The sequence below is a fragment of the Zootermopsis nevadensis genome, unplaced genomic scaffold (assembly GCF_977971745.1).
Source record: "Zootermopsis nevadensis isolate Lab colony 2312 unplaced genomic scaffold, Znev_1.0 Znev_ptg000024l, whole genome shotgun sequence".
Lineage (NCBI taxonomy): Eukaryota > Metazoa > Arthropoda > Insecta > Blattodea > Termopsidae > Zootermopsis > Zootermopsis nevadensis.
Window position 1 is genome coordinate 19,693,992 of NW_028259156.1, and position 15,415 is coordinate 19,709,406.

The following is a 15,415-nucleotide window of genomic DNA, read 5'->3' on the forward strand; positions in this document are numbered from 1 at the left end:
TCTCTCTTTCCGCAGAGACCAGAGACCCTCGGTCTGTTTTTTTCCTTAGGGGGAGAAACATTTAGATTAATGTCATTTTCAAAGGCTGGAGACAGGAAGTCCATCATCCCCCTGAGGTATACACACACATGCACCCTGTTTATTTTAATTGTAGGTGCACTATTTATTTTTCCTGAGTCTGATGGTGACACTCCCCCTACAACCACAGGGCTGAGCCCCACATGTTGGAAATACAGACCTGTCTGTCAGCTCTTGGAATTGATTTTATGTATTCCAGATGGTAAGAGTCCTGTGTGTATAAGAGATTTACAGATTTTGTGCTAAGCTTAAGAAAACACTGCTACAAATTTTACTGCCATCTTGTTTTGAGTTTACATGTACAGTCCAGTACTTTGAAACAAAGGGAAGTTGAGCCAAAAGTGTTCCTGGAGTAGAGGGAGAGAAAACAAAATGATTCTTATGATGTCAGTTTAATCATTAATTTATTGACTTTAGTTATTTAATGATGCAGTATCGACAACTGATGTTAATGGCACCTGGGCACGAGGGTAGTTATGAATGGCGTTCGGGACGGACTCGAAAACAGTTTTTTTCTGGGCGGGCCAAAGCCACTTTTGCCAAAATGGAAGGACTGAGGAAAATCACAAAGTCTGGTCACAACTGCCGAACTAGCATTTGTGAGCTGTGCTTGCTTCGAATATGAATAATTCAGCCTCTTCACGCATTTTTGCAAAGATCATAAACGCTAAGCTTTATTGCCTTAATCAGGCACGTGTCGTATGCCGCATGCAACGTTTATATTGCAGTGGCTTGGTCTCCAGACCTTCGTTTGTTTCAGTGTTGAGTTAAGAAAGGCTGTTTGTTGTGTTCCTGACGCTGCAATATTTTCCTTTTCCAGGAGCTTGACACTTTGCTAATTGGAAACTTTGCTGAGCTGAATAATGTTGTGGACAGCGTCCTGCAAAGTAAGTGTGGCTTTCGCTGCTGTTTTTATCGTGAAATGGGTTGTGTGCTTTTATTCTGGGGTAGGAAGATCAATTTTGATGCATAAGATTTGAAACTTTCATAGCCGCTTCTTGTGTCATAAACCATGTAACTATGGCAGAGACCATCTTTGCCCACATCGCCAGGGGCCAATCAGCTGTGATTGTGAAGGAAATTCACTGTGTGAGATTTGAAGTTTCCACGGCAATGAAAGCTTGGATTGTATTCTTATGACATTGTGCAGTCTTTTAGGCTGAAGATGGAATCACGAGTGTTCCTGAAACATTGGTAAGCACCTGTGAGACAACATCATCAAATGACAATGCTCTCATCTCAGCTCAGCTCACAGAATAGCCAGTCTGTGAGCTGAGACTGAGTGCAGGCGTGCTAACCACTGTATTTATTGTTTTTTACTAGTTCCCTACGATCTGTCAGTGACTGGTATTTCTAAGGTTAGGGACAGTCGTAGTTTACGTTGCCTGCAGTGCGATGTGGAGTGACAGCTCAGTGTACACAGAATTAGTACATGATGTAACAAGAATTGACATCTTTTTGATATACAGTTTTTAGCTGAAATTTTTTATAAGGTGAATGTGTAACAAATGTCTGCGGACTTCAGTGTGACTAGTGAGGTGTGTGGCAGATGCCTCTATCTAACTAACCTATTGGAGTGCATCACAACATTAAATGAGAGTAAGAAAGGACTCGATGTTGCAGAAAGTGGGCCCATAGTGCAGCGTGAGCTGGCAGAGGTGTCGAGGGCCGTCGTCCTCTCTAATCTGACAGAATTGGTGCGCGGATTAGAGGTCATCAAGAATGATCTGCAGGAAATCAACGTCACCACAAAGAGTCTGCAGGACAACTCAAACATCCTGGCTCACAGTCAGTAACTCATTCTATGCTAATTCTGATCTTCAGTGGGGGCTTTTTTTTTTAACAGGAATAGAGCAAACAAGCGGGAGGATTGTATTAAGATGGATCTTAAGGAAACAGAATGGGATAGTGTGTACTGGATTCATCGGACTCGGTATAGAGGGTACCGATGCTCTCTCGTGAAAATGATGAACATGCAATTTCTGTAAAAGATACTAGGGTTCTTGGTTAATAGAGTATCAGCTTCTCAAAGAATAATTCTGCTCCACGGAGTTCCTAAGTTAAGTGGTTGCTTGCTTAGTAAGTTAGTTCATACGTGCTCCTAGGTATTTCCAAACTCGCCTGCACATGTGTATTTGTGAATGAGCAGCAGGAATTGAAAGAGGTGAAGATAATTTATGTGTGTGTCATTTTCAAAGCTGAGTGTTTTGTTTCTAGATCTCTCGGAAGTAAAGAGGGCACTGGAATTGGAGCTGCAGAAGTGCAACAGTTCGTGTAAGGAGTCGCTGGAGAACTACGTTGCTAACATGTCTACTAATGCTGATTTCCAGCAGGTGAGTTTAGCTAATTATGGAAATTGTAGTAAGAGAAATGCCATCTGGCATATTGCAATTTAAATTATGTTTTGCACTGAAATAACTCTTACATTATGGAGAAAAATCTCAGTAGATTGATATGACAGATATAAGGCATTTTTCCCAAGAAAATGGATGATTCAGAGCTAATATTGAAACACTTTGGAAAATGATTGATTGATTGATTGATATATATATATATATATATATATATATATATATTTTTTTTTTATATATAAATTGCCCCCCGTCAGGGTTTGAACCTCGATCGTTCCATCGGCGTAGTAAGTCACTACACCCATTGACCGACTTTTGATCAAATCGTATGAATTCTACATGTGTCGGATATCGAAAGTTTTAAAATTTGTGTGATTCTGAACTAATTTTGGATGATTTAAAAAATAAATAAATGAAAATTTTTGTGATTTTTTATTTTGAAAAATTTAATTTAAATGAATTATGCATAAGATTGAAAGCAACCAAAATAAAAATGCACAAAATACATGTATGTTTTTCTAACTGTTTATTCCTTGATGAACATTATTTCCTTATTTTATGAATTTTTTTTATTTTGTAATAGTGCGCGTTTGTGTGCATTCGTACACGCGCATGCAATTAACATTATGTACAAATAAACCAGGTGAAGACACTGTAACAGAATTATATAATTCTTAATAACATCACAAATCTTGTGATTGGAATGCAAGATTTGTACGCGCTGCAGCATAATTTGGTTTTGTTGGAATTTGTAAATTTGGCGCAGTTGTCACAAAGAAAGCCCATTTGAGTGGTTCTTACTGACTTTATGATTGTTTGATGCTGGCTGGGGGCGATGGTTGGTTCTTTACAGTGTTGAAGATTGTGCAGCTGCAAAGCTATAGATTTAATTATATTCCAGAAATATTTGGAAATTATAAAAGTTTTTTCATGCTCGGCCAAGCAAACAAAAATCTTCAATCTTTTTTGTTATTATTGAGTACAACTGTGTTGCAGTAGTAAAGGGAACAAGTTTGCTTTGATGTACTCTGTTGTGGTGAATGGTATTTCTGTATGGACTAACATGTGTTTTTCCTCTTTATTTCATGCTAAGTTCCTAGACAGGTACTTCCCCAAGGTACAGTCATGCCATTGTTTCCGAATGCAGTCAGTGTGCATGTCTCATTTTTTTCTATAAAACTTGGTGTATTCTGCAGTAATAGATACATGCTCTGAGACAATATTAAAGTGAATCTCACAGAAATAGGGTGGGAGGGCGCATCAGACTGTAACATGCATGCACTCTTTAGTCTGTATGTGGTAATCAGGCTCATTCTTTAGGAAGCGTGAAGTATTTAAGTGGCGAGGTGTTCAAGAAATTGTCTCCCGGCGTGGACGTATGTAACCTGGGGAAAATATTTTGATGTAATTATATCAGTCATTTGTCTGTAGAATGAAGTTGTGTGGGTAAATATTTTGCCTGCAGTGTGAAGAATGCATCCTCAATCCATACCAGTGCATGTGTGTAATTAGAACTGAACTTCGTTGTTCTTTCTTCCAAGAACGGTTCCTCCTTTTCACGTGTTGATTGTGTCTAGTTGCCCCAAATTGAAGACAGTCTGCGGAGCGTGACAGATGTGATCCTGAATGGCAAGATAAAGGATAAGGTGAACAATGGACTGCAGGAATTTGACAAGATTCAGCAGGAGGTCCAGAATGCTGTCAAGGACTTGATACCGCAGGTTTCAGAAAAGATGAGTCATGCAGGTATGACTCATTAAAAAAATATGCTTTTACTGAAAGTTGTGTTGAGTAAAAATATGTCAGATCAGTAAGCTTCTGATTATTATCTTGCTCAGGATAGGATGCAGTAGGGGGCTGTTATGAACAGGCTTCATAAAAGGTGGAGTAGTTATTTACTAGCTGAGCAACTGTCAGCTCCTAAAGGTCTCTTATCCATGGATGTAATACAGTTAATGCTTGATGATGTTAGGTGTGGCCATAAGGAAGCAGTCACAGCAGATAAACAAGATCCTGAAGAATGTGAACGCTGCCATGATGAACCACGCTTCCAAGGCGGTGGACATTGGGGAGAAGGCGATCGTGGAATATGGTTATTACAGGTACCATATTTGCACATGCAATTTCTTCGTTGTGACTGAAATCTGAGTAGTAGCATGCCTCCAAGAAAACTAGTGCTGACAGTATCTTTAATACGTTCTGCTCTGTTCGCCCAGATACTACACAGGTCTGTCTGTGAGTTCTGTGATGCTGCTGATACTGATGTGTGCTGCTCTGGGGTTGTTCTATGGTTTCTGTGGAAAGCGTCCGGACGGTTATGGCGATGACTGCTGCAGCAGGGCCACTGGTGCACGATTTCTCATTTTGTGAGTATGATGGTTCATTAATTATTTGGTCCCACACATTTTGACTTCGCGTACCGCATGGTTACTTCTGAGCACATGTTGACCTGTGTATCACTCTTGTTCAGGAATAAATTTTGTTCACACATTGTGATCACAATATATTTCCAACATTAAAAAAGATTAATGTCACTAATAATAACCATATGAGTTGTAGTTTCTATTAATAAACCTGAATCTGGGTGAATGTAATACTGCAGAACATTTTTATGAGGCATTGTATTTAGGTAAATGTGATATTTTTAAATTAATTTGTCGTCTTATGCATATCTGTGAGGCCTGCTTCAGACTTGTAATATCAGCCAGGAATTGTGTCATCTTTGCTGGGTTCCATGAGCCAATGCTGAGATATTGCCTCCCCCTTCATAGTACTTGTCCGTACCATTTCAGTCCTATACTCTACTCTCTCTGTGACTGTTTCTTCGTGCTCATTTTGTTATCATTTCATATTCCATCCATTCCCAACAGTTTTGCACTTCCTTACAAGTGGTCCATTTCTGTTGCTCTCAGTCACATGAAGCTGAATTAATCAACGGTAAGTACGAAAGTACGCTGGGTTGAACATTTCAAGTGTTTAAGACGTATTTTCAGTAAACAGGGGTAATAGAAGTACTGAACTTCTTTAATTAAACTGGTGTGGTCTTACGATGCTTTGCCAGCAATTAACATTATCATGAACTGTGTGCCACACAGGGGTGTGTGGGTGATATTCCTCTTCTCTGCTGTGCTGATGGTGGTTACACTGGCTCACTTCCTGCTTGGTATCATCGTTGAGAGGGCAATGTGTGAACCGCTTCAGAATCCCAGCAACAATCAACTTCTGACTCTCATTGACAAAATTGTTAGGCTGGATAAGTTCTTCGGATATGAAGCAGAAATTAACGTCTCGTCCATTATCAGGTATGTCGGAGGGGAAATATCACGTTGATGCGTTATCGTGTTGGAAGAAAATGTGTGAATCAATATTACTGTAGCTTAATAAGTATGAGATGGATCAATCATGTAGCACACATGTTAGATATCAGAAGTTTATACAACCTAGGTGTAGGTAAGATAATATTAAAATGGATCTTGAAGTAATTGGATGGGAGAGTATGGTTTCAATTCACAGGACTGAGGATAAGAACAAAAAAAGCAAGGAGTTTTGACTTGTTGAGCAACTGTTAGTTTGTCAGGTAGGACTCTGCTCCATAGAATTTGATGTCATATTTAAATGTGGCCTTTATCTACTTTGTTGATAATGCAATAGTCTTCATTGCTGTGAATTATTATATTTCATACATAATTACTTTTTTTAAATCAAAACGTCTTTCTAAAGCTCTTTTATCGCAGCGTACAAGTTCACACTTTAGCATAGTACATAGCAGTTTTTGAGGGAAGGTGCTTATGCAGCTGTCTTCATTTCCAGCAAATGCAGTTGTGTGCAAATATAGTTTGTATGCTCTGCTGAAGGTGTTCAGGTTGCGGTGTGCAACAGAATTCAATGATGTTTCTTGCAGATCCTGCCACGCAAATGGAAGCATGTATGAAGTGCTGCAGATTGCCAACCTGGTGAACATCAGCGAGGTGAGTGACTACAAGACCAAATATGGCATCGAGAGCATCATCAACCAGCTAAAGATGAGGATAGACTTCGGAGGCAACGTCACCATCTTCACCGAGGACGCCAAGTACGAGCTGGAAAGACTGGCTCGTTCCAACATCACACGCATTGACTTTGCTGCATTTGCTGAAGTGGTGAGTGGCTCCACACTTGTGATGGTCTTACTGACAGTACAAATCTGAAGGTGATGCAAGAAATATTATTGACTTTGCTTCGCTTTTCCCCTCTGCTTCTTTCCCATCTTGTCTCGCTACATATCGTCCTCCCAAGTCGCATCACCATCCTCATCCTTGTGCTGCTTGTGCTTTCTGAAACAGAAACTACAGATTTGCAAACAGACATGTGGTTCAGGTTGACCTCTGGTATGTGGTGCTATGAGAAACTGTAAGCTGGCCCACATACAGTGGTTTGTTAATCAACCCTTCTATCCCAAACACATTCCCCTTGCACTCTCCCATCCTCCCTCTTATTCTTCATTCTCAGTGAGTGCCCTTTGATCCAGGATAATGTGTGGGGTTTGTGTTCATAATAGATGCATCTTAAAGAACTGAGGTGCTAGGATATCAAATTTTCACCTGCATCTGCATTGGTCTCTGAGATGTTGTTTGAAGGTATGTTCTGATATCAAGATAATGAACTGACTGACTAACTGATTGATTGATTGCAGCTAAATAAATCTGTTGTGAACATAGATCTTGGCACACTGGCCAATCAGCTGAGGAAGACTGCCAATGAGATACCCAGTTCTCCTTCTGACGTGAGTGTGGCTCATTATTTATGTCAAAGTCTCTCAAACTGATAAAAACCAATTACATAATTAATGCATGTACATATTATTGATTTCCATAAATGAAATTTAAATTTTTTTCTTAACATTAAAGATGGTAGGAGAATAATGTGTAATATGATTGCCTGTTAATATGTTTATGGGAAAGAGGAGGAAATATATCTGCCGCTCTTCTATAGAGAGGAGGTAGCCTTGGTGAGGAATAAAGAAAGATGTAATGATTTTACAGAATTCTGGAGCAGAGTGATTTTGTATTTGTGAGGTTCTAGGTTTGAATCTTGGTTTGGTGAACTGGTGATCTGACAGATTTTTGTTGTTTTGTCCCAGCAAATGCTGGATGGAATAGTACAAATATCTTCGCAGAGAACAAGACCACTTCTCAGCAGCTTGTTCACACTTGTCTTACTGTTTTAGCTAAAAGTCTTTGTATTCAGAGAAACACTGAAGTACCAGTATTAAGTATATAGCAGTGGTTTAGTAAATAAGAATTTAGTATTAGTGAAATTGTTTCATTTGTTTGGACAGATAAAGAGCTCATTGGAGAGGCAGGCTAGTATCCTGCAGTCGCTGCAGGATGGTGTCGTGCGGCGGATGGAAATGCAAGTACAGACCCTGGACAGGAAGACTAAAGCATTGCAGGAGAACTTGAAGTTCAACCATTCCTCACTTGATGAAAGTGTCAACCTGATTCTGTTGGAAGTGATCGGGGCTCAAGAGTATCTCAATACCACAGCCTCCAAGGAAATAAAAAATGTATGTGGCCTCAATGTTGTATACAAGATCTTAATTTTGTGTTGTTTATTAAGTTTATTATTACTCTGTTGCATCTCACTTTGAGGCTCAGTATATTGCAGCCCAAAGAACCAGCTTCAACGTTCTAGAGAATGTTACGTGTTGTTATTAAAACACACTGACTCTCAGAGTAAATAATGTTGAATTAGTGCATTGTTATGGAGATATCGTAAATAGTCTGTTTATAAATATTTAATTCTGTGGTTAATGATTATTACATTTTCTTTAAAGTGAATGTGATTTTACACAGCTAACCTCTGTACCATTGCTCATAAGCTTAGAAAAATCTTAAAGTACTATCCCTTTTGATTCTGATCTCTGAAGTTCCTGTATATGTAAAATTCCTTTTGAATTTTTAAGTATTAAAACGTATTCTATTTACTGGAATTTAGAAAGATGCTGAAATTCAATATTCAGTTTAAACAGCGTTGTTAAATTATCTTAGGATCAGTGAAGAGTTGAGGCTTAGTCTAAGCAGCTGTACTATCATCTCCTTCCAGTTGGCAGACATGTTTGCTAATGCGATCCTCGGCCACGTAGACCTTTACTTGAGCAGGGTGGTGAACATGACGACCACAAAGGTGGGGCAGTGCCATCCGATGAGCCAAGTGTACAATGCTACTGTCATCGCCGTTTGCAACGAGATACTCGACCCTTTTGTGAGTTGTGGTATTTTTGTTTGCCATTAGACTTTGGCTTTGAAACTTAATTTTGTAAAAGGACATTTTGGTCATAGTGAGCATGAATATTATGAGGGCCAATATTAACAAGAACTTTGCTTTAGCAGAAGATGACAAGAAATGTCATTGGTGCTGAAATGTGCTGTATTTTGACGCGTAGTTCAGATTAAGCTTTGAATTGTTATCCTGACATTTTGTTTGTGTTACGCAGAATGGTTTCTGGGCAAGTGTTGGCTGGTGCTTGGTCCTCCTCATTCCTGTCATCATTCTTTCAGTCAAGTTAGCAGCACTGTACCAGAAGTCGGATCCATATCCCGCACCTCTTGCAGAATCGTGAGTATCCACTTTTACACACATTAGTAAGTGTGTGATGGATAGGTAACATTTAAGTTCAGGTTTGTTGGTACTTAAAATTGTGTGCCCTAATACTGTACCTGATTGCAGTGCCACATGGTATACTGCAGTACCTCACAACACACCAGATCATGGTTTGAAGTTGCACAAGAGCCTACCAAAAGGTTTTGAGACTGATCTTTTGGCACACGTGACTCTTATTGAATTTGTGATCCTGCATGCCGGAAACTCTTGTGGTTTGAGTGGTGTCGTACTCATTTTCAAACCTTGCTTTCTGTTTTGGGTTGAGAATGAAATATTGTTCAGATCATCACTATGTTATTATTTTGGAGAATGTGGTAGCAGTGTCTCTTTCAGTGTTGTGTATGAAACCTGAGATCCTGTACTTTGTTATAAAGGATGAAATATTAAGATTAAAAGCATCTTTCCGAAAAGAACATGGTTCATAACAAATATAAATGATTATAACAAATAAAACAGTTATTAAATGGACAAAATAGAGATGGCATCATACTGAAGATATATATCGTACCATGTCACTACTATCACCATCTTTGTTCTGTTAAATGAGAATTGCAAGTGATGTGCATTGTATGATAAGGCTTTGCTTTAGAGGTGATTCAACTCTGACTTTCGTAAGTGTAGAGTTCTTTGTGTAATGATTAGGCTAAGTTAATATATTTTTATGGATTTTTGATTCCCTACATGAGGTGTGGCATTATATTGTAGAGTCAGTACAATACGCATGCACTGTAGGCTCTTGTCATTTTCATAGCTTCTGCTTTCAGTAGGTGTGTGGGATGGGATGAGATGCAGAGCACTTCTTTTGTTTTGGCTTAGTGGGAGGAAAAGCACACACACTTATGTAACGAAACAGCAAATTGGTTGGTGTGTGCTCTGCAATGGAGCAATGGCTCATATGGACACATCACTGTTCTCCATGTCTCATTTGGGTTATTCTGTAAAATATCCTCAAGAAGGTTTTGGAACAGATAGTAAAAGATGCAGGTGTAAATCTGTAGTAAGGAGCAAATGATACAGTGTTATTGAACAGAAACTGAAATGTTCATGTGCAGCTTTTGATTAACAAGTAGTTCATATAACTCTGTTGAACAAAAATGTATTTGATCCAGTTTTCACAAAATTGGAAGTGTGTGGACATAAGAGGTTCCTGACACAGTATTATTGAGTGAACACTGTGGCAACTGAACCCAGAGGGTCAACACTGCTGTACCAAAGTCCACCACTGGATGTGATCTTATGTCAGTTCCATTCACCTCCCTTCTGTCATCCTAAGTTCCAGTTCATTGTCATCTTCCTATCATCTCCCCCATCTTCCAAGTGGATGTTTCCCCAGAGGTTTTCCCACCTAAATATTGTATGTATTTCTTGTCTCCCCCATTCAAGGCGCATTCCCAGCATGTCATAGTGTCCTGACAACAGACTGACCTTATTGTGTAAAATCCTAAACTGCCCACCCCACCCTTCTGAGGTCTGCTTAAAAATCTGTTTTCAAACCCTTGTAATATGTTTTTCCCTCAAAGTAACAGACAGAATTTTGCACGTGTACAAAATTACTGTTTTGTATGTCCGGTTCTTCATTGTTTTGATCACACAGGAACTGATATGTGTATATGCATCTTTGGAATGAGCAGCAGTTGGTACAGCTTTGTTAAAAAGGTTTTGATTGGGGCCCTGTCCTTTTCTGGCCTGCTGTGAGTTGTAGTTCCAGTTCTAACTGTTCCTTTGCGTGACTGCTTTTGTTTCTTCTTGTTATTGTGACTAACCTTGGCCTGTGTGTCTGTTCACAGTGAATACTTGTATGATGCATACGGAGATCGGGATAACATCCCATTAGCCAAGTAAGTTGCTCTGGCTATATTAGACTGATTAATTGCATGTTGGTCACTGAGAAACAAACAATAGACTAAATTTTATATCATATATATTAAGCCTTTCACTGCTAAGTGATGAAGTTGTGCTATTGCAAGATTCTTACAAAATTTGAAGTGGCTGTTATCAATAGCTTCGTAAGAGTTAAACCTGTCAGTCAGTCCTTTATAAAAAGTGTTTCAGATGATACTCATCGTCATTGATAGACTGTGTTTCTGTAAATGGGAGGCAAAATATTTTTATTTTGCACTTAGATACTTGATTTTTAAGATGTTAAATATATGTGGTGAGATGCTGAGAATGTTGGATCTGTGCAGAGCGCAGCATTTCAGCGTGTGACAGTCAAGGGGAAGATCTTGCAACATCACAACCTTCCAGCACTGTCTCTATGGGCGTGGCAGATCGTCACTCACCTGCTGTCATATTCGAATCAGTTGTAGATGATACAGGACAGCTTTCTTTTTCCATTTTAAGTGATGGAACAGCCATGCAGCAGAGCATGTGCTTTTCAACACTTCGGTCTGCTCTGTGCTTGGCAGTAGAAGCGATAAGCACGGTTATCAGTGCAGATTGCTGTCCAAAATGTAGATTACAGTTTGTTGTTTAACCCTTTTCCATTTTATCTGCTGTTGCATGGGCATGTGTGTGTGTGTGTGTCTCTTCATATCTTACTTTGGACAAAATTCTGCTTTAAGGTTATAATTTCCTTGGAAACTAAATGAAGTAGCATTTCTATGTTGCCACAGCTTTTCACAGTCATTCTAGTACAGTCCGGAAGACTAGACCACGGTGTGTTGCTATGAACGTTTGATGTTCATTTCATAAAGCATAGAAATGAACAAGTGCTGTGAAGGAATGTGTGGTACATTCTATTGAATGTGTTACCTATATTCAAAGTGTAGATTTTGACAAAAATGTAGTTGGATTGCAAGTGAACCAGCAGATATTTTTAGAGCTTCAGTCTGTATAGAAGAGGTAATTAATGTCTGTACAGGCAGGTAACTTATGTACAGTGGGCTTCTGCTTATCTGGTGTAAATGGGAGACCAAATGGTGGGGTAGTTAAGCTGGCGAGTCAGTTACAGGAGGGAGAATCTCCTGTAGTCCCATCTCTTCATATAAGAGCGATGTATCATCTCTTGCTTCCAATAAGATCACAAGGGTTGTGCTCTTTAACTTGTGGTTCTGTTCATTGGCACCTGGCTCTGTCTTTCATTAACATTTGACAGGCCTTAGAAGTGAAGTAGGTTTTGACAATGACTGAAACCACTTGAGTTGCTGTCTCACAATTTTTTTAAACCTTGAAAAGACGTGACTGATGCAGCTGTCTCACTGTGTTGCAGTGTGGACAAGAAGAACTACCACCGCCACTGCCACGAGACATATGAGAATTCTAGTGGTTACTATGGAGGGGATTATAGTGCTCATCTGGGGCGTGGGGGTGACCGGTCCTCACCAGCAGCTCACAGTGACGCACGCTACACTGACATGGCTCCCAAGTATGTACTCCTCAGACATGATGGTGGGGGCAGGATCAGGTAGGAGTGCTTCTCTTCACTTACCCCAACTGAATTTCACCATCTCCCAGCTCATTTCAGTTCATTAACACGTGTGTTGAAATCTTCAGTATTTATACGAGTTTCTTATTATTTTTCCATCTGTTTATAACTCATTAGTCGAGTACTCTGTGTATTTTTGTTGAAATTCCTATCTATTTTTAAATGAAATTGAACATTGTTGCTTTTGTATAGAATCTGAAAGGTTGAACATGTTGAACACATTCTGTTTGCTGTCAAGGGCAAGCCATTATTCATCATTTTCTACAAAGCACGGCCGTCTTGCGCCATTGGTCATCTGAGTAGGCAGTGGGGTAACATCAGAAATCCTGTCCCATTTATTTTGGATGTCCTTATGTCATTGCAGTGACATAAAACTCTGGTGCACTGGCCTGTGCTAGAGCCTTCTTACTGTGTCGGTATCATGCTGCTTCCTGCTGTGAATCTTTCTGCACTGTGCATGCTCTCTTTGGCTTCCCAATTTTTTCAAGCTGGTGTTCACATTATCAGGTCTGGATAGACGAGAAATACAAACAGAATTGCATCTAGAAAACTTGGAGGGAAGGGACTACTTGGTAGAACTAAGTATATATAAGAGGATGATATTAAAATTGATCTTAAAGAAATGTTATGTGATTGTGGATTGGATTTATCTAGCTGAAGATGAGGGTTAATTGGCATTCTCTATGTCTTGGTGTTTACAGTGCACAAACCTTTACTCCATGTGCTTTGTGTTCAATAAATCTTGCTTTCACAACTGTAGTATTTTGTGTGCTATATTTGCTGAATTAGTTTTAAAGAGTTTTAAGAAATTTACTGAATTATTCAACCTCCTTTGGCCCTGCTGCTTAAAGAGAACAAAAAAAGAGTATCATGAAGGAAAATTACATAAAGTTTTCTTATTTGACAGAGATTTGTGGGTGATAGCTCAGTTTGTAACTTTGTGGGCTTTGTTGTGTTTTGTGCCATACTTTGTGTGCTCAGACATTTCTCTTCATTTGTCCAGTGAGGCGTTTCAACTCTGAATAGTAGTGTTTTACATATCCATTCTGTATACAGGAACTTCTCACAATAAAGTACACGAACACAATGTTTGTCAGCATTGAAGCCAAAATACAACACTATATCATTAATTATTTTGTTAATAAGGATAAAATATCTTATTGACACTGCCACTTTTGCTCTGATATATCTCAGTTTCTTGACTTTGTAACCTTTCACAAATAGGGGTTATGCTGTATTTTCTGGATGTAAGGCATAGCTTTATTTGTCAGAGTAACCCCTGAAAGTCAACTGTAAGTTTACGCACATTCAGTCCTTTTAGTCGGTTATAGAGAGAAAAGTGGTGAAAATCACAGTTTCAGCCTGACCTGACCTAACCTAACCTAACTTAACCTAACCTAACCTAACCTGACCTGACCTAACCTAACCTGTGTAGTTTTGAGGAGGGAGAAAGTGTGCATTATATTGGGGCAAGTGTAGAGGAAGACTGACTATGCTTTGCGCCAAGAGACTTGCACTTCCTGATCTAGAACAAGTCATGAAATGTAGGCATAATGTATCAGTTCTGATTTATTTACCATAATTTTGCATTTGACCTTTGTGAATGGCCAATGAATTCCCCACCCATTCGATTCCATGAGCAAAAACTCTTGTAGTTCTTCATGCAAAGTACCTGTTATTGTTGTCCAGTCTTAATCAATGTTGGAATGCGTTGACAGATTTTAATAAAACTTCTCAGTACCAAATTTTGTGAAAGTCTGTTCAGTGGTTCTTGACATTTCACATCCAGACAGCCATGATGACATTAATAAGGCACATTTTGGCAACTTTCAGTTGTGATTGTGCCAATAGATTTTATATTATTGTTTCGTAGACGATAGAATTTTATCCTAGGAAGAAAGCTGTGTCTTACATCTGGCTAGCTGCTGTGTTTTGTCATGTAACATTTAGGAAAAAGTGTTTTGCAACTGTGTGAGTGTTATATTGTTTTGTGACACTTGGCTTGTACTCTGCTAGGCATTGGGACTACCCCAATGGGGGTCCTCCTCGCTATCACAGTCCACCGTTGTCCACAGAGTATGAACGACCTCCACCTTACTACTACCCAGGGCCCGGGTAAGCATAAATCCAATGACAGAAATTACAAGACTTCTAGAATAAGGCTTGCTACATTTATTTTACTTGCCTTCCCCCATTGGCAGGGAAATTGTCTGAAGTGGTGAGGGTTTTCTTTTGTGTGTGTCCTTGATTTACAGTGACATGTGCTCCTTTTCTGTTCTTCCCTGCCATGCTTCGTGATGTCTCGACGTCCCATCTGTAAGTTACCAACTTTTCACTTTTTGGGCTTTTATCAAACTTTTAGATGTAGGAGGCTTTACAGGGGTTGGTCCCCAGCCCGCACTTGGCTCGTGGCATCCGTGAAAAGGAGGTGTACATTGCCGTGAGAGGTAGTTTAATATTCTAAGTAAGAGGGTTTTACATTTAATGCATGCCTGCCAATTTGTCCGTGTAAAAGTAGAGCCACAGCGGAGATGTAGCTAGAGTTTCCTGCCACAAGAAGTTATGCAAAACAGAATTCACATTTGTAAAAATTAAAAGTTCCAATAAATTTCAGATGTAGTCCTTTCATAGTCATCACTATGTGAAATACATGCATATTTTCTGTCAGTATACATTAATTTCTGTACAATACTTTTATTTTCCGTCGTTTACACAAGCTTATTGTTAAAATCATATAAAATTTCACATAAAATTGTTACATTTTAAAATTGACGACATGTTTCGATATACAATCTTATCATCGTCAGGTCTATCAAAATTAAAATTAAAATCTGGTGTATCTGTTGCTCTGCTTATATTGTTTTTGTTTTTACTCGTTTTTACTACATCTCCAGGCTTCTTCGATTTTATTTTTGGA

At 39.1% G+C, this 15,415-nt stretch overlaps 1 protein-coding gene across 15 annotated transcripts in view; it reads left to right on the plus strand.

Moving 5' to 3' along the window:
• LOC110829972 (prominin-like protein) overlaps window positions 1-15,415 on the plus strand; it is a 44,388-nt gene that overhangs the window by 21,634 nt on the left and 7,339 nt on the right. For 3 of the 15 annotated variants that reach the window (XM_087354786.1, XM_022064260.2, XM_087354787.1), the window contains exons 5-21: window positions 899-965; window positions 1,702-1,866; window positions 2,296-2,411; window positions 3,523-3,546; window positions 4,007-4,175; window positions 4,402-4,531; window positions 4,646-4,795; window positions 5,525-5,731; window positions 6,331-6,568; window positions 7,102-7,191; window positions 7,747-7,974; window positions 8,514-8,672; window positions 8,905-9,026; window positions 10,859-10,909; window positions 12,283-12,477; window positions 14,515-14,613; window positions 14,861-14,945. In XM_087354786.1, coding sequence (XP_087210912.1) covers window positions 899-965; window positions 1,702-1,866; window positions 2,296-2,411; window positions 3,523-3,546; window positions 4,007-4,175; window positions 4,402-4,531; window positions 4,646-4,795; window positions 5,525-5,731; window positions 6,331-6,568; window positions 7,102-7,191; window positions 7,747-7,974; window positions 8,514-8,672; window positions 8,905-9,026; window positions 10,859-10,909; window positions 12,283-12,477; window positions 14,515-14,613; window positions 14,861-14,942 — 2,292 coding nt within the window. In that variant the 3' untranslated portion in view covers window positions 14,943-14,945. Of the gene's footprint in view, window positions 1-898; window positions 966-1,701; window positions 1,867-2,295; window positions 2,412-3,522; window positions 3,547-4,006; window positions 4,176-4,401; window positions 4,532-4,645; window positions 4,796-5,524; window positions 5,732-6,330; window positions 6,569-7,101; window positions 7,192-7,746; window positions 7,975-8,513; window positions 8,673-8,904; window positions 9,027-10,858; window positions 10,910-12,282; window positions 12,478-14,514; window positions 14,614-14,753; window positions 14,815-14,860; window positions 14,946-15,415 lie in introns of all 15 variants that reach the window. The other 12 variants (XM_087354790.1, XM_087354793.1, XM_087354789.1 and 9 more) reach the window with 12 other exon arrangements.